General features: G+C 28.0%; 2 protein-coding genes across 2 annotated transcripts; one reads left to right on the top strand and one right to left on the bottom strand.

The window, feature by feature from the left end:
- The first annotated feature begins 1,429 nt into the window (after positions 1-1,429).
- Positions 1,430-15,629, top strand: LOC125811606 (serine carboxypeptidase-like 13). Its single transcript, XM_049491129.1, has 14 exons — positions 1,430-1,576; positions 2,076-2,221; positions 3,171-3,247; positions 3,391-3,513; positions 3,601-3,703; positions 12,443-12,480; positions 12,586-12,687; positions 12,801-12,887; positions 12,990-13,133; positions 13,707-13,778; positions 14,518-14,654; positions 15,027-15,140; positions 15,255-15,300; positions 15,451-15,629. The coding sequence occupies exons 1-14, from the start codon at positions 1,431-1,433 to the stop codon at positions 15,532-15,534; spliced, it is 1,419 nt and encodes a 472-aa protein (XP_049347086.1). The 5' UTR covers position 1,430; the 3' UTR covers positions 15,535-15,629.
- Positions 15,630-16,089: 460 nt separating this feature from the next.
- Positions 16,090-17,490, bottom strand: LOC125811551 (UDP-glycosyltransferase 79B6-like). The gene has a single exon (XM_049491060.1). It carries the CDS (start codon positions 17,488-17,490, stop codon positions 16,090-16,092), a length of 1,401 nt encoding a protein of 466 aa, XP_049347017.1.
- Between the last annotated feature and the right edge of the window lie 1,355 nt (positions 17,491-18,845).

Here is an 18,845-nt window from a genome sequence, read left to right on the forward strand (position 1 = left end):
AAAATTTTCATGTACTATAAAATTATATTTTATTCTAAATTTTTAAATAACATAAATTGCAAGCAAATATTATATATTATACATATTAATAGACAATTCAAATAAAAGTGAAATCATTGATACAATAAAATTACATATCTATAACATAAAAATAGATTGTTTGAATTATCATTTAAATTTTTTACATTCTAGACTGAAAAATAATAATTTTAAATTACATATTTAAAGTCATAAAAAAAGTGCTAATTCAAGATGGAAGTAGTATGTTTGTCAATATTATAATTTTAGATATTTTTTATTTAATTACTCGTTTAACATGTGCACCTTCTATTTTCCTGATGATTATTTTTTTTAATAGAATTATAAATTATAAAAAAAAATTAACTTTTCAAATATTTTTTATGGAACCTCATTAATAAAAATTAAAACTAATATAATAAATATATGGCTCTAGAAAATAATTACAAATATTAGAGACTTCACAAATGATTTTATATGATTTATAATATATTAATTACAAATATTATATATAATAAAAATATTATTAAAATTATTTAAAAATATAATGCATACGATAAATAATAATTCTTTAAATTTAGAGAATTATTATTCACCTCTCTATCGATAGAGTAAAGCTTATTTTGGAGTGTGGTTGGATTTTGATTTGGCAATCTACCCGGGCAGCAAATTCAACCGTAAACAAGTACTCCTATATTAATGAATTTTTACTACCTATTTCAATTGTTGTGCTTTGTTATTATAAATAAAACTAAAATCATATTTATTTAATTATTAATTAATTATTTCAGTGGCTCTTCTGTCATTGATCTTGATATTGCTCGAATTTTAAGAAAATTAAACTTTTGAAAAAAAAAATTATAGACTTAAATAAAATATACACTCACTTTATTATTTTATATTTTATTTGACTTGTATAATTATTATTTATTAATTAATTAAGTAGGTATGTTGGAATTGATAAAGATGAGGAGGTGCAACTACTAATCCTCTTTTGGTTATTGTTGATCTTAATTCTGTCCTTATTTATGTTTATTTGATCTTGATCTTGTTTTAATTTTATAATTATAAAAATTTATATATTTAAATAAAATATATATACCCACTTCATTCATTTGTAAAAATCCATAATTTTTTATTAAAAGTGCAAAATTAATTGTGAAATAGTATACAAGTAAATATATCATATATTTTTTAACTTTATGATTTAATTATGTCAGTTGAAAAATTAAAATTAAAGAGTCATCAAAACTAAACAAAAAAAAAAAAAAACTTTAGAAAATTTTAATATTGAAAGGGTAGGAGAAGAAAACGTGGACATAAAATAATCATTAATAAATGAGGTCCATTGGTTCCTTATCGTCAATAATAAATACTGTAAAATGATTTATCAATAAAATGATTTAGGTATAATGGAGAAGTTGTTGTTGAAACTGCGAGTTTTGCTTCTTCTTTTTTTTCTTCTTCTTCTTCTTCAACAACAACAAGCTGATTCGTATTCTAAGGTTGAGTATCTTCCCGGTTGGCAGGGCCGCCTCCCGTTCCCTCTAGAGACCGGGTGAGCTCCTTAATTTGCATTTATTTATTTGAAAACGAGAGGATATTTGTCCTAAAATTATATTTTCTTGGTAATATTAAACTTGAAGTTTGAATATCAATTTTATAGGTTTTAAATTTTAGAATAATTATGTCAAACATAGTTATTATGGTAAAGATGATTGGTAGAGATGACAGTGATAATAGTGATTATGATACTGAAAGAGGTAAATATTGTAGTGACTAATCTGATAGTGGCAAATAATTGTGACTGTGTTGATTGTAATGATGAAGTTAGTTAATGTTAGTGATTACTCAATAATGTTTGATGCTAGTTGTGATTGTGGGGTGATTAAAAGGTGTCTAATAATGGTGGTGAAGGTAATGATTGTGGTCAGTGGCGTGGTCAAGATTTTCAATAAGAGAATTTAAAATCTGTAAAAATAGATAGACGAAGTAGCTAAAATATTTTAATTATTTTATATGACACTAGTGTAATAATAATTTATAATTAAAAATAGGTATGTTGGAGTTGGTAAAGATGAGGAGGTGCAACTTTTCTACTATTTTTTGGAGTCAGAATCAGAGCCTACTACTGATCCTCTTTTGATTTGGCTATCTGGTGGACCAGGTTGCTCTTCTGTCATTGCCATTGTTGATGAGATAGGTACTTTATTTTATTTTAAAATTTGGTCATTTGATTTTGATATTGTACAAATTTTAGAAACTACATTTTTTAAACAAGAATCTACAGTTTAAAATTTTAAAATGTATATTCCTCCGTTCTCTTTTATTTGTCACATTTAGATGTAAAAAAAAAAAATAATATATATATATATATATATATATATATATTTATATATATTTACGAGTTTAAGAGTTAATTACTAAGAAACACTTTAGTTTTCAATATTATGAATCTAACTATACATGTATCTCAGGATACGTGATGTCATAATTAGATGCAATTTTAATTTTAGATACATTGTGTCCAAGTGAATTCACATGTTTCTGAGATATATAACAAATTTTGCTCGCTCACCTCCCTCCCATCTCGCTCGTCATTCTTCTATGTATCTGAGATACATGATTATCTCGTGCGCCTCTATCCTCATCACGCCCGTCTCTCACTCCCTATTTTAGAATATCTGATAGCAAAAATGCATGTATCTAGGTGTATCATCCTCAATATATGTTAGGAAACTCATAATTAGTGGTAAGATATGTAATAAGATAGTTTTCACTATTCAGATTTGGCATAACTATTTGACCTCGATCACTATATCTATCAATTGATGTTTAATATTATTGAGTCTTGGAAAATGATTTGAGAAATAACTAAATAAAGCTAAGGGTAAAACATGAAAAATTAATAACTGACATGTTAAAAATGACAATTAACAATAATTTTGAAATAATGGACAAGTAGAGGGAGAATTAATTGTGTTTAAATTACAAAAGAAAATTTTGTTAGAAAACATTTGTCGATATGTTTTTTTTACAAATGTTTTCCAAACATAACATAATTCTTTTTCCATTTCAAACAAACACTTTTTTTAAAAATAAAATTAAAATAGTAATAATCCAAGCTAAAAATAAGAAATTTTCTTGTTCAGGACCAGTCCGTTTTGTGGAACAAGTCTACAATGGGAGTATGCCTTCGTTTGTACTAAACCCACATGCATGGACAAAGGTTAGCTACATGTATATTTATTTATACATATTACAATATTATCCAATAATATTGTTTTGACAAAAAAAAAATATAGAAATAATATACTAGTATATAATTAAGGAAAAGTTACGCATATATATCGTTCAATTATCGATTTTCAGATAGCAAATGTAATATTTTTGGATCAACCAGTAAACACTGGATTCTCATATGCAACAAATTCAGTTGCATATAAGTATACTGATGTGCAAGAATGTGAATATGTCGATGAATTCTTAAGAAAGGTACGTACGTAAATTTTGAAATTTGTTATTATAAAACAAATTGGAATCATGTTAACTTAATCATCTAGTTTTTTTATTTTATTTCAGTGGCTCAATGATCATCCACAATTCATCTCAAATCCATTTTATGTTTCTGGAAATTCATATGCTGGCATGGATATTCCAATTATAACTCAGTTGATATCAAATGGTAAGATTTATCTATACGATCGATAAAAATATTGAGTAGATATTCCAAATACAGGTACTCAATACATATTGGGTTATGTGCATTTTTAGTAAAACAAATTCTTAGTGTAATTGCAGAATTTATGCAAAGTAATATACACACAAAATAGATCAATATCATGATGGAGACACATCGAGCTTGTTTGCCATTACTTTCAAAAACTACTTATTTTTAGAAGTACTTTAGTTAAACTGAATTTTTAGAAAAGTAATTTTGAAAAAAGGTAATATGTGTTGGCTAATTCATTTAAATGTGCTTTATATAATGAGATAATGTTTGACTAATCTTTTTTAAAATGTTTTTAAGAGTCAAAGTACGTAAAAGGACAAATATCAATGCACTTTATTATTAAAATTATTTTATAGAGAGCAATAATTTTAAATATTTATTATACAATTTTAGTTAAATTTTTGTTTTAATTAATGAAAATGTACATATTCGAATTTTCAATCAATATTATACATAGAAAAAAAATTAACATTGATATAATATTAACATGATGATTAAATATAATTAAATCACTATATACAAAAAATTGAACACAAAATTAAATAAATATAAGGGATATATGTAAATATGAAAGGGATATTTTGATCTAGACAAAAATAATTTTCAACTTCTACTTCTCTTCCATTTAAAAACAGTTTATTGTTTGGTCAAACACAAAATAAGGTGTTTTTATCTCAAAATAAGAAATTTTGGCCTCTCAATAACAATGTCAATGATCAGTTGAATATTCTTAATTTGTCAAAATATTATATTTCGTAAATAGAAAATTGTGTTGTATACATCAATCAAAAATTACTTTTATACATATATTAAATCTCATCACCCTTAAAGAAATTAATCTTTGATTTTGCAATGCAGGAAATATAGCAGGCAAAGAGCCATTAGTTAATCTTCAGGTCCATATTTCTCTAATTTGTTATCTAATAACTAATTACCATGATCAAATAATCTTTCTATTTAATATATATATATATATATATATATTTATTTTTTTCATGCATGGTTAATTTCAGGGATATTTAATTGGCAATGGTGTAACAATTTATCCTCAAGATGAAAATTACCATATAGTTTTTTGTCATGGCATGGGACTTATATCTGATGAACTTTATAAGGTTTAAGTCACAATTAATTTATTTTAATTACTTTCCACATTATTCCAAAATGTATATAATTAGCTTTAGAATTTGACATACCACGTTAATTTGAATATTAATTTGTCTTAACAGTCATTAGAGAAGAATTGTAGAGGAGAATACACAAGCATACATCCCAACAATACAAGATGTGCAAATGACTTTCGAAATTTCAAACAGGTTATAAATATTGTTTTACAGTACTATCGATCGATGTAGTTTAACGTGTGATAATATATTATTAATTATTTTTATGTGATTAAATTAAAATATAATTATGCAGATGACAAGAAACATTAATGTGGAACACGTATTAAAGCCCTTTTGCACAAATGATGATGATCCTAAAAAAATATATCAAATGACTGGTGAAAGAAGATTACTTGATGATAAACTCATTTCCTTGCAACGTGAAGATAAGTGTGATGTAAGTTTTTTTTTTAGTTTTTTTATTTCTCATATTTTCGCCATCAAGAGACTTTAATATTTATAGCATGTCAGAATGAAAGTTGAGGTGGTTAGCTAGATTCTATAACCATATACTCTCAGCATAGGAGTCTATTCTATTGTTGTAGTTAATGAAGGTACACATCCCTAATTTTCTCGATATGAAACAACATATGAGAAATAGATGACCAGCTAACAATGTTCAATAATAATAATAAAAAATTCTAAACAAAAAAAGAGAAAAAAATGATAATATCTTAGATGATCACTAAAAAAAAAAAAAATCTTAGATGATCACTTAACTTCGGAGAGTTCTTTTAGAAAGTTGATCAACTTTGTTTTATACTATAATTAGTTGATTGACTTTAGGTTAAAAAAAAATTGAATGACATTAAAAAAAAACTACCCTCATCCATCTGAGAAATTATATCCTAAAAATTTTGAAAAAAAAGAATAAGACAAATAGAAGTGAAGAAAATGATCGATAATGGCCTAGGCTATATATACAAATTATTATATTTGTTGTCTGTGTTTTTAACTTAAATGAATAAATAAGATACTATTAATCGTAGAAACTTATTCTCAATTACTTCAGTCTGATTGGCGCAAGCATATGAGGTATTGGGCTAATGACCCTGAAGTCCAAGAAGCTCTTCATGTCCGGAAGGTATGTGGATTATATATATATATATATATATATTACTTATAATATTGACTTGATACACCTCGTAAGAATCAATAAATAAAAAATAAACTTTCATAAAGTACACTAGTACATGTGCTAATTACTCATCAATGCATTCAATAATTATGAATCTTGTTTGACCTCTAGATACATTGTATCTAATGAATGTATCTTATCTCACTCCTCTATCATCCGCCTCTCCCATCCCTCTAGTTTTTTGTATTTATGTTTCATAATGTATTTATATTTCACACTTTCATGTATTTATATATTCAGTATTTAATATGCACTAATATATTCAATGTATCTGGGTGTATCAAATTTATCTAGTATATTTAGTATAAAAATGCATTGATTTTTTCACTGTATCTGGGATGATACTAGTATATCTGTGCATAAATACACCTATCTGGTATCAATTTTGTGATGTATCCAGGATATCTATGCATAGATAACATACTTAAAAAAAAATGCAAACGAAGATATAGTCATCCAGATATAAGTGTCCGGTGTAATTACGCTGTAATTACATACTTAAAAAAATTAAGACGATAACATAGTTATTCAAATACATGTATTTGGTGGAATTACGTCATAATTACATACTTGCAATAAAAAATAAAGACAAATATAAGAGTGTTTGTCTAATTAGATTTTTTTTAAAAATAAATGATAATTTTACTTGTGATTTTACTCTTTGCAGGGAATTATAGAAAGTTGGATAAAATGTAGAAGAGATATAAGTGAAGGCCCTCATCACAACTACACTTTGACGGTACATAATGTTATACCATATCATGCAAATCTAAGCACTAAAGGCTATCGATCACTTATATACAGGTAATTAATATTCATTGTTACGTTTGTGTTTGTTTTAACTTTATATATTTGACTTTAGATTACCGTTATTGTCAACTAATGATTATAGTTCTAACTCGCATGATATCCGAATTTAGAAGTGTATAAAAAATCAAACCCATCAATAAATTGAACTGAAAAGAATGTTATTAAAATATTTTCAATGATAATGCCAAAAGGTCAAAGGACTTATTCGTACCAAACACAAACTATTATATTATTAATGATCTTTTAAATCCAGGTTCCCAATTACTCTTCAGTTTTTAATATTTAAAGATAATTGACATATTAGTTTATAGTGAAACAACTTATTTCATGAGTATATATAATGGAAGTTTTTTTTTTTTCATGTTTAATTTAACAGTGGAGATCATGATTATATGGTACCTTTTCAAGAGACACAAACATGGATAAAGTCTCTAAACTACTCTATTGATGATGATTGGCGTCAATGGAACGTAAACAATCAAGTTGCTGGGTAATTAATCTCCAAATTTTACATCCTTAATTACAATTATGATTTTTTAATTAAAACTAATTATTATGTTAGTTGATAATACTTAATCATTTTTCTAATATCGTATCATTGTAGTTATACGAGATCTTACTCCAACAAAATGACTTATGCAACAGTGAAGGTATGAAATTAATTTTAGAAATAAGTTACATGAAAATTGAGAAGTAATTATTGTATGTCAATTTAGCCAGATTGAGTTATATTTAAAGAGCTTTATTTTTATTTTATATTTGTATTTAACTTCGCGTTTATTTTTATTTTTGTTTAATAGGGATCAGGACACACAGCTTGTACAGACAAACCTGAAGAATGTTTTGTTATGTTCAAAAGATGGACAAATCATGATCCTTTATAAATAGTCCTCAACTTCATCTATATATCTTCTCTCTATTTTATTTTACTGAAAATAATCTTTTCTTAACTTTACCAACTTTAGATGTTTGTGAACAAAATCTTCCCCTGTTCTCGTTTTACATGTCTTTTGGAAGAGGGGCTGAAGATGGGATTAAAATCTTGTAATGCAGCTAATGGATTAAACTCTTCCATGCTAATAATAAAATTTAGACATAATATTTATGATCCTTTTTCCTAGACTCCTTCTTTGAGTGTTCAGAAAGTGCATTTAGAGGTAAAAATGTTATCTTAAAAAAAAAAAACTCCAAATTTGAGATGAAGGTTATAACTCCTAAACACGGCATGAAAACATTCGAATAATGCAAGTTACATCACTAGATAGACAGTTTTGAGTCTATAGATTCATACATATTAAGCAAAATTTCTCAACACAATTCACTGAATTCTGCCAACCTCGTAACTTCAACATTAGATTCATTCTGCTAATTATCTAGTCTTTTCAACTAGAAGCCCATGCAAGTCTTGAATGAAGTTATCAATGTAGTTACTCATGAAGCCAGGACTCGAAAGAAATTCCTTCCATTTCTTATGATTCTCTTTCACAAGACGACCAATTTGGCTACCTGTCTTTCAATTTTGTGCACATATTTGTCTTTGGAGATATGGAATTTAGTTGTTCACAAATATGTGTCATAAAACTTTAAAGGAGGTCCATTGGCTCCTTCCTTATCATCAAATTATATAGCTTTCCAACAGATAACAACTTATTTCATGAATATATATAATGGAAGTTTTTTCTTTTTATGTTTAATTTAACAGTGAAGATCATGATATATAGTACCTTTTCAAGACACAAACATGGATAAAGTCTCTAAACTACTCTATTGACGATGATTGGCATCCATGGAACGTAAATAATCAAGTTGCTGAGTGATTAATCTCCAAATTTAACATCCTTAATTACAATTATGAATTTTTAATTAAAACTAATCATTAAGTTAGTTGATAATACTTAATCATTTTTCTAATATCGTATCATTGTAGTTATACAAGATCTTACTCCAACAAAATGACTTGTGCAACCGTGAAGGTATTTAAAATTAATTGTGCCACTAATTTTACACTATATAAGTTATATTAGAATTGAGATAATTAATTTATCTTAATTTAGCTAAATTGAATTTTTTTAAGAGCTTTTGATTATTATATTTTTACTTTATTTGTTTTTTTTAATAGGAAGCAGGACACAACTGGTTCCTACAAGCCTGAAGAATGTTTTGTTATGTTCCAAAGATGGAATAGTCACGATCCTTTATAAATATCCTTAATATTATCTTATATATTTTCTCACTTTTTAAAAAGACTTATAAACTGAGGTCAATTTATCACTCACCGTATCTTTGAAAACATTATCATGCTATTGAATATTGAATACATAAGATATTATGTTATTATTTTAAAAAATTTATTAATAATATTTGCTTTAGTTATGACAATTTTTTCTTCTGCTATTTGTAAAATGTATAGAGTGAAGTTTATCTACATGATTTATGAGAGAATTATTCACAAACGATTATCAGATCGATGAAAAGTATCGTCAAGTGGGGAGTTTGGCTCACGATACATTTATTATTAGATAGCCTAAGTGGTAGGTATCCTATAAAATGAGTAAATTCATGAATTTTATGTGAAGATGCATTATCAATATGTAGTACTCTTAAAATTCAAATAACATAAATATATCTAATAAAATTTATTAGTTTAAATTATTTAGCACATCATCTAACATATTATACTATATAGTCAAAGTTTTTATAACATTTTTAAAAATCTTTATCTATCGTCCATTTCCAAGGAACTGAAACATTGGATTTCTCACCAACACATATTTTAGAGGGTCTATATCTCATCATGTTAGGATAGAAAATGTAAAATAGTTAAAAACCTCATTAAATGAAAAGTAAATATGAAAAAAATCTCAATACTTCTATTAAACTTTGAATAATTTATATAATTGACCATTTCAATTCGCCTAATATTTTGCTATCAACACCTTGGGATCTAAAATATTTCTATAATTTTAGTTCATAGTAACTTAAGTGGTTCAGAAAATAACTTAATCATACTAGGTTGGAGCATTACTAACACAATACATGTTATAAGATATAACAAATGTATCTCTAACTCTGGATAGTATTTTTCTTGAGGTAGTAAAAAATAACACTAAATTTGAAGGAAGCTGTATAACTCTTAAATAACTACATTAAAATATCCAAAATACAAAAAAACTTAAAATTCCGATGTAATCAAAGACTAAACTGAACTTTTAATTAAAAAAATCAATATTAAATGATCGTTATATTTATGAAAATATTAGTATAATATATTTATTCAAATATAAGATTTTAAATTTATAAATTCAGAATTTCAAAACAAGATAACCATTGATTGTACATGAATTATTCATACCTATTAACCTTCCCGCTAATCTAGGTGTTTTCAACAAGAAGTGCATGCAAGTTGTCAATATAGTTAGTCTTGAAACCAATACTTGAAAGAAGTTCCTTCCATTTCCTATGATTTTCTTTCGCATGACAACCAATTTGGCTATCTTTATCCATCACACATTTCACAGCCTTGCAAAAATTTTCTTTCGTAAACAAATCGTTTTCATCTTTCTCAACTTCTACGCCAAGTCGTCAACCTTAAGTTGTTGTTCCATAAGCCTAGCAATTAAAGTGTGTTCAAAAGGTCTTGGCAAAAGTACCAATTGACAATCACACAGCGCCAAAGATGTTATCTCCTGTATTCAGGTTAGTCATAAACCCAACAAAAGACACACATTGACACATAACCACAGTGAGTCACAAAACAACCAACTGATTTGTGACATAAAATCTCCAATTGTGGCACCCAACAATCAAGAATCAATCCCTTTTCTTGAACCCTTTCTTTGAATCCCTCCAGCAACGCTTCTTCTACTGAATTTGTCCCTTGGGGTGGCTTAACAACTAATAGAAATGGTAATTCAGTCAGTTCAAACCATAAAACGAGTTGTTGAAACTGTTTCTTTTCAAGAATCATTTGGCTCCCAAATGCACAAAACACTACTGATCCTAGCTCGAATTTCTCGAGCCAATTTGATAATCCGTGTTCTTTTAAAGGCTCATTTTTCGGCTTGGAAAGAACAGGTCCTGTGTAAAGGACGGGGCTTTTCAGAATGTGTTGCTATGTAGTCACAAAAGGTTCCTTCAATTTCTCTACATGTTCTCATACCTATTGCATCGCATCCTGACATTCCCTTCTTCACCCGTTCGTAAAATGTCACCCCCCTTTGCATATTCATGAAACAGAAATGATAACAACTTAGCTTCACTTTCGCGCAACACCACAGTAGTAGAAGGGTAATCTGGTGGTGGCTTTACTAGCTCAGCTGCGGTTGATGCCATAAAAGTAGTCTTATCTGGTGACTTAACAAATTGTATACCCCCAATTTCTCGTGCTAAATCAGGAATCCAATAACCAAAATCAAAGAAAACGAAATGGGGTTTTAGATTTTGAAGAAAAGCTATGATTTCATCATACAATACATCAAAAGCTGTTGCTAATAGACTCTCCAATGATGTAGGAACATCAGCTGTAGTCTCTGCTCCATATGGAAGGTCATCAACATGAGGTATCGTCAGTTTGTAAAATGTGATGAGATTTGGGTAAAGACTGAGTTTTTGAAGTCTAATTTTAACATTTTTGGGAAACAAGAATGAGATTTTGTGACCTCTTTTTGCAAGTTCATTTGATAGATTCATATATGGAATCATGTGTCCAAAAGCAAACCATGGGAACATCACTATTTCAAGCTTTGACTCTATCGACTTTTGACATCTTTTTTTCCCTTCTTTGCCTCTGATGAATTGCTACCTCTGTTTCAGTTTATTCAATTTATCTCAGGAGGTTGAGATAAATTTATAACTTCTACCCAAATATAGTATAATTTTAATTTGGCGTACCAAACGACCTCATATAGCTACATTTAGAGCTCATTTAATAGCTATATTCAAAGCATATAATTTTAATTCTGCATACCAAACTATCTCATATAGCTACGTTCAGAGCTGATTTAATTGATGAGAAGTTGATAGCGCGCCATTTAGTCATATCTGAGAGTTTAATCTCTTAACGGTAGCCAGTTGTGCTGATAGATACGTACGAGTCCTCTATTCCACACATCTAATTAGTTAAATTTTTGTTTTTATTAATGAAAATGTACATATTCAATTTTTCAATCAATATTATACATAGAAAAAAAATTAACATTGATATAATATGATTAAATATAATTAAATCACTATATACAAAAAATTGAGCACAAAATTAAATAAATATAAGGGATATATGTAAATATGAAAGGGATATTTTGATCTAGACAAAAATAATTTTCTATTTCTACTTCTCTTCCATTTAAAAACAGTTTTATTGATTGATCAAACACAAAAATAAGGTGTTTTTATCTCCAAAATAAGAAATTTTGGCCTCTCAATAACAATGTCAATGGTCAATTGAATATTCTTAATTTGTCAAAATATTATATTTCTTAAATAGAAAATTGTGTTGTATATATCAATCAAAAATTACTTTTATACATATATTAAATCTCATCACCCTTAAAGAAATTAATCATTGATTTTGCAATGCAGGAAATATAGCAGGCAAAGAACCATTGGTTAATCTTCAGGTCAATATTTCTCTAATTTGTTATCTAATAATTAATTACCATCATCAAGTAATCTTTCTTTTTAATATATATATATATTATTTTTTCATGCATGGTTAATTTCAGGGATATTTAATTGGCAATGGTGTAATAATGCGTCCTCAAGATGAAAATTACCATATAGTTTTTTGCCATGGCATGGGACTTATATCTGATGAACTTTATACGGTTAAGTCACAATTAATTTGTTTTAATTACTTTCTACATTATTCTAAAATATATATAATTAACTTTAGAATTTGACATATCAAGTTAATTTGAATATTAATTTGTCTTAACAGTCATTAGAGAAGAACCCTAGAGGAGAATATACAAACATAGATCCCAACAATACAGGATGTGCAAATGACTTTCGAAATTTCAAACAGGTTATAAGTATTGTTTTACAGTATTATCGATCGATGTAGTTTAACGTGGATAATATATTATTAATTATTTTTATGTGATTAAATTAAAATATAATTATGCAGATGATAAGAAACATTAATGTGGAACATATATTAAAGCCCTTTTGCACAAATGATGATGATCCTAAAGACATTCATCAAATGACTGGTGAAAGAAGATTACTTGATGATAAACTCATCTCCATGCAACGTGAAGATAAGGGTGATGTAAGTTTTTTTGTTTTTTTTTTTATATCTCATATTTTCTGACTTTAATATTTATAGCACGTCAGAATGGAAGTTGGGGTGGTTAGACTCTATACCCATATACTCTTAGCAAAGGAGTCTATTCTATTGTTGTAGTTGATGAAGGTACATATCCCTAATTTTCTATATATAAAACAATATATGAGAAATAGATGCCCAGCTAATAATGTTTAATAACAATAAAGAATATTTCTAAAACCAAAAAAAAAAAAAAAAAAAAAATGATGATCACTTAACTTTGTATAATTCTTTTAGAAAGCCGCTCAATTTTATTTTATACTATAATTAGTTGATTGACATTAGGTTAACAAAAATTGAATGACATTATATATAAAAAAAAAAACTACCCTCATCCATATGAGAAATTATATCCTAAATTTTTTGACAAAAGAATAAGCCAAATAGAAATGAAGAAAATGATTGATAATGGCCTAGGCTATATATATAAATTATTATATTTATTTTTTGTGTATGTAACTTAAATGAATAAATAAAACACTATTAACCGTAAAAACTCATTCTCAATTACTTCAGTCTGATTGGCGCAAGCATATGAGGTATTGGGCAAATGACCCTGAAGTCCAAGAAGCTCTTCATGTTCGGAAGGTACGTGGATATATATATATATATATATATATATATAATTAACTAGTTTTTCCGTTTATTTTACTTATAATAACGACTTGATATACCTCTTAAGAATCAATAAATAAAAGGGCAACTTTCATAAAGTATAATAGTATAGATGCTAATTACTCAACGCATTCAATAACTATGTATTTTGTTTGAGTTGTCTCTGGATACATTGTATCTACTGGATTGTATCTCACATCACTCATTTATCTCCTGCCTCTCTTGTCTCTCTATTTTTCTGTATTCATAATGTATTTGCATTTCACACTTTCAAGTATCTGTATATTCAAGATTAAATATGCACTGATGTATCTACTGTATATGTATATATCAAATTCATCTAGTGTATCTAGTATAAAAAAAATGCATTGATTTTTTCAGTGTATCTATAATGATATTAGTGTATTGGTGCATAAATACATCTTTCTGATATCAATTTTGTGATGTATACGGTATAACTGTGCATAAATACATACTTAGGGAAAATAATGCATACGAAGATATATTCATTAAGATATAAGTATCTAGTCATGTAATTACGCCTTAATTACATACTTAAAAAAATAAAGATTAAAATATAATTATCCAAATTCATGTATTTGATGTAATTACATTCTTAACAAAAATAAAAACGAATATAAGGATATTTATCTGATTAGATATTTTTTTCTAAATAAAATGATACTTTTACTTGTGATTTTACTCTTCGCAGGGAATTATAGGAAGCTGGATAAAATGTAGGAGAGATATAATTAAGGGCTCTCATCACAACGACACACTCACAGTAGATAACGTTATACAATATCATGCTAATCTAAGCGTTAAAGGCTATCGATCACTTATGTACAGATAAATATTGTTTGTTTTAATTCTATATATTTGGCATGAGATTATAATTATTGTCTAATAGTGATTATAATTTCAACTCGCATGATATCCAAATTTAGGAATGTGCAAAATCAAATCATCAATAAATCGAACTGGAAAAAATGTTTTTATGTATTTTTCAATAATAATGTCAAAAGGTCAAAGGAATTATTCGTACCAAACACAAACTACGTGTTATATTATTAAAAATGATCTTTTAATATTTAAAGATACTTATCATTTATTTTAAGATTACTTTTGAGATATAATTTGCATACTAGTTTATAGTGAAACAACTTATTTCATGAATATATATATAATGGAAGTTTTTCCTTTTTATGTTTAATTTAACAATGGAGATCATGATTATATGGTACCTTTTCAAGATACACAAACATGGATAAAGTCTCTAAACTACTCTATTGATGATGATTGGCGTCAATGGAACATAAACAATCAAGTTGCTGGGTAATTAATCTCCAAATTTTACATCCTTAATTACAATTATGAATTCTTAATTAAAACTAATTATTATGTGACTTGATAATACTTAATCATTTTTCTAATATCGTATCATTGTAGCTATATGAGATCTTACTCCAACAAAATGACTTATGCAACAGTGAAGGTATGAAATTAATTTTAGAAACAAGTTACATGAAAAATGAGAAGTAGTTCATGTATATCAATTTAGCCAGATTGAGTTATATTTAAAGAGATTTATTTTTATTTTATATTTATATTTAATTTTGAGTTTATTTTTATTTTTGTTTGATAGGGATCAGGACACACAGCTTGTACGGACAAACCTGAAGAATGTTTTGTTATGTTCAAAAGATGGATAAATTATGATCCTTTATAAATTGTCCTCAATTCCATCTATATATCTTCTCTCTATTTTATTTTATTTTATTTTACTGAAAATAATCTTTTCTTAACTTTATCAACTTTAGATGTTTGTGAACAAAATCTTTCCCTGTTCTGGTTTTACATGTCATTTGCAAGAGGGGCTGAAGATGGAATTAAAATCTTGTAATGCAGCTAATGGATTGACTCTTCTATGCTAATAAAATGTAGATAGAATATTTTTGGTCCTTTTCCGTAGTTATAATAAACCAGACTTAACTTTAGATCTAAACTTGTACACTTCTTTGAGTGTTCAGAAGTGCATTTAGAGGTAAAAATGTTATCTAAAAATAAAAACTCTAAATTTGAGAGGAAGGTGTATAACTCCTAAACACGGCATGAAAACGTTCGAAAAATGCAAGTTACATAACTAGATAGACAGTTTTGAGTTTATAAATTCTGAATCGGTTGGGATTGAATATTCATACATATTAAGCAAAATTTCTTAACACAAATACACTGAATTCCGCAAACTCGTAACTTCAACATTAGATCCATCCCTGCTAATTATCTAGGTCATTTCAACTAGAAGTTCATGCAACTCTTGAATGAAGTTATCGATGTAGTTACTCATGAAGCCAGGACTCGAAAGAAGTTCCTTCCATTTCTTATGATTCTCTTTCACAAGATGACCAATTTGGCTATCTTTATCCATAACACATTTCACAGCCTTGCACAAATTCTCTTTTGTAAACAAATCGTTTTCATCTTTCTCCACTTCTACGCCAACCTTAAGTTGTTGTTCCATAAGCCTAGCAATTAAAGTATGTTCAAAAGGTCTTGGCAAAAGTACCAATTGACAATCACACAGCGCCAAAGACTCCCACATCGATCCATAACCACAGTGAGTCACAAAACAACCAACTGATTTGTGACTTAAAATCTCCAATTGTGGCACCCAACAATCGAGAATCAATCCCTTTTCTTGAACCCTTTCTTTGAATCCCTCTGGCAACGCTTCTTCGGCTGAATTTGTCCCTTCAGGTGGCTTAACAACTAAAAGAAATGGTAATTCAGTCAGTTCAAACCCTAAAACGAGTTCTTGAAACTGTTTCTTTTCAAGAATCATTTGGCTCCCAAATGCACAAAACACTACTGATCTTGGCTCGAATTTCTCGAGCCAATTTGATACTCCGTGTTCTTCTAAAGACTCATTTTTCGGCTCGGAAAGAACAGGCCCTGTGTAAAGGACTGACTTTTCAGAATGTGTTGCTATGTAGTCACAAAAGGTTCCTTCAATTTCTCTACATGTTCTCATACCTATTGCATCGCATCCTGTCATTCCCTTCTTCACTCGTTCGTAAAATGTCACCCCCTTTCCATATTCATGAAATAGAAATGATAACAACTTAGCTTCACTTTCGCGCAACACCACAGTAGTAGAAGGGTAATCTGGTGGTGGCTTTACTAGCTCAGCTGCGGTTGATGCCATAAAAGTAGTCTTATCTGGTGACTTAACAAATTGTATAGATGCTGCAGCAGGGCTAAAAACACTGTAAAACAGACTCTTGATACCCCCAATTTCTCGTGCTAAATCAGGAATCCAATAAGCAAAATCAAAGAAAATGAAATGGGGTTTAACATTTTGAAGAAAAGATTTGATTTCGTCATACAATTCATCAAAAGCTGTTGCTAATAGACTCTCCAATGATGTAGGAATATCAGCTGTAGTCTCTGCTCCATATGGAAGGCCATCAACATGAGGTATTGTCAGTTTATGTAATTTGATGAGATTTGGATAATGATTGAGTTTTTGAAGTCTAATTTCAGCATTTTTGGGCAACAAGAATGAGATTTTGTGACCTCTTTTTGCAATTTGATTTGACAGATTCATATATGGGATTAAGTGCCCAAAAGCAAGCCATGGGAACATCACTATTTCCATTTTTGACTCTTCTATGGACTCTCTCATTTTTTTTTTCTCTTTTGCCTTTGACGAAATGCTTCCTCTCTTTCAATTTTGTCTTTGGATATAAGGAATTTAATTGTTCATAAAACTTTAAAGGAGGTCCATTGGTTCCTTATCATTAGGGCCAGCAAAATGAAACCATATTTTGATAACCCATCCAATCGGTCCATATTTTAATGGATTGGGTGAGTGACCTTTAAATGAGTAAAATATGGGTTGATATCCATATTCAACCCATAAAAATATAGGTAAAATATGGATTAGCTAAATGGGTTAAGGTTCTAATTTTTATTCACTCAAAATTTATGATATCACCAAAAATATAACTTCTCTTCCTTTTCATGTTCTTCTATAAAACTAATTATTTTTCTCTATAATTGAAAAGGTGAAGTCTTTGACCCTCCAAAAATATATTTTTTAAATGTCCATTTCTTTTGTTAATTATAATTATATTTATTTATTTGTTTAATTTTATATTGGATAATAAATAATAGTGTAAAATAAGCAAATCATGTACTAGTATTCACATTGCTTAAAGTGCATTAAGCATGTTTTAGTTCTAAAATGCAAATGAATTTTGAAATTAAAAATATGTTCCCCTGTTATTACATAAATTTATTTCATATTGAAAAGTTATAGGATTTTTTTTTTTACTTTTATGATACAATAATACTAAATGAAGCATTTTCAACATTTTTCATCTAAAAAAAGACTAAAATATTTTCTACATGTTGAATTCTTAAGTAGAGTACTATTTACTCATGAAAATATGGTAAAATATGGGTAAACTAGTATTTTACCTAACCCATTTGATACCCAATCCATTTTTACCCATATCAAATATGTGCGAGTTAAATTATTACCCATTTTATGTTGACCCATTTTCAACCCGCCCATTTGCCACCACTACTAATCATCAATAAAATAATACATAGCATTATTTTGTTGGTAAAATGACTGTCAATAATTTAGGAAGGCAATTATGCTCTTTAACTTGGCTTCAACTGACATTTATACTCTCTAACTTTGAATGTTTACAAGTAGACACTTAAACTTGTACAAAATTGAACAAATAGACACATTCGTCCTACATGGCGTCCTACATAACAATTTTGTGTCCTATGTGGCGCCCTACGTGTCTTATGCCACAGGATGCATATGTCTACTTTTTCAGTTTTTTACAAGTTTAAGTGTATACTTGTGCATTCTCAAAGTTGGAAGGTATAGATATCAGTTAAAACCAAGTAAAAGGGCACATTTATGTATTATGTCATTTAGAAATAATGGAGAAGTTGTTGAAACTGCCAATTTTGCTGCTGCTTCTTCTTCTTCTATAACAACAATAACAAGCTGCTTCG

The sequence above is a fragment of the Solanum verrucosum genome, unplaced genomic scaffold (assembly GCF_900185275.1).
Source record: "Solanum verrucosum unplaced genomic scaffold, falcon-dt-bn FXZP01000235.1, whole genome shotgun sequence".
Taxonomy (NCBI): domain Eukaryota; kingdom Viridiplantae; phylum Streptophyta; class Magnoliopsida; order Solanales; family Solanaceae; genus Solanum; species Solanum verrucosum.

What these genes read in the sequence shown, in the direction of transcription:
- LOC125811606 (XM_049491129.1), top strand. Translation starts at nt 1,431, where the DNA reads ATGGAGAAGTTGTTGTTGAAACTGCGAGTTTTGCTTCTTCTTTTTTTT. An exon ending in TCGATGAATTCTTAAGAAAG is followed by an intron (nt 3,514 to 3,600) that starts GTACGTACGTAA and finishes ATTTTATTTCAG; the next exon opens with TGGCTCAATGATCATCCACA. An exon ending in ACTTTCGAAATTTCAAACAG is followed by an intron (nt 12,888 to 12,989) that starts GTTATAAGTATT and finishes ATAATTATGCAG; the next exon opens with ATGATAAGAAACATTAATGT.
- LOC125811551 (XM_049491060.1), bottom strand. Translation starts at nt 17,490, where the DNA reads ATGAGAGAGTCCATAGAAGAGTCAAAAATGGAAATAGTGATGTTCCCA.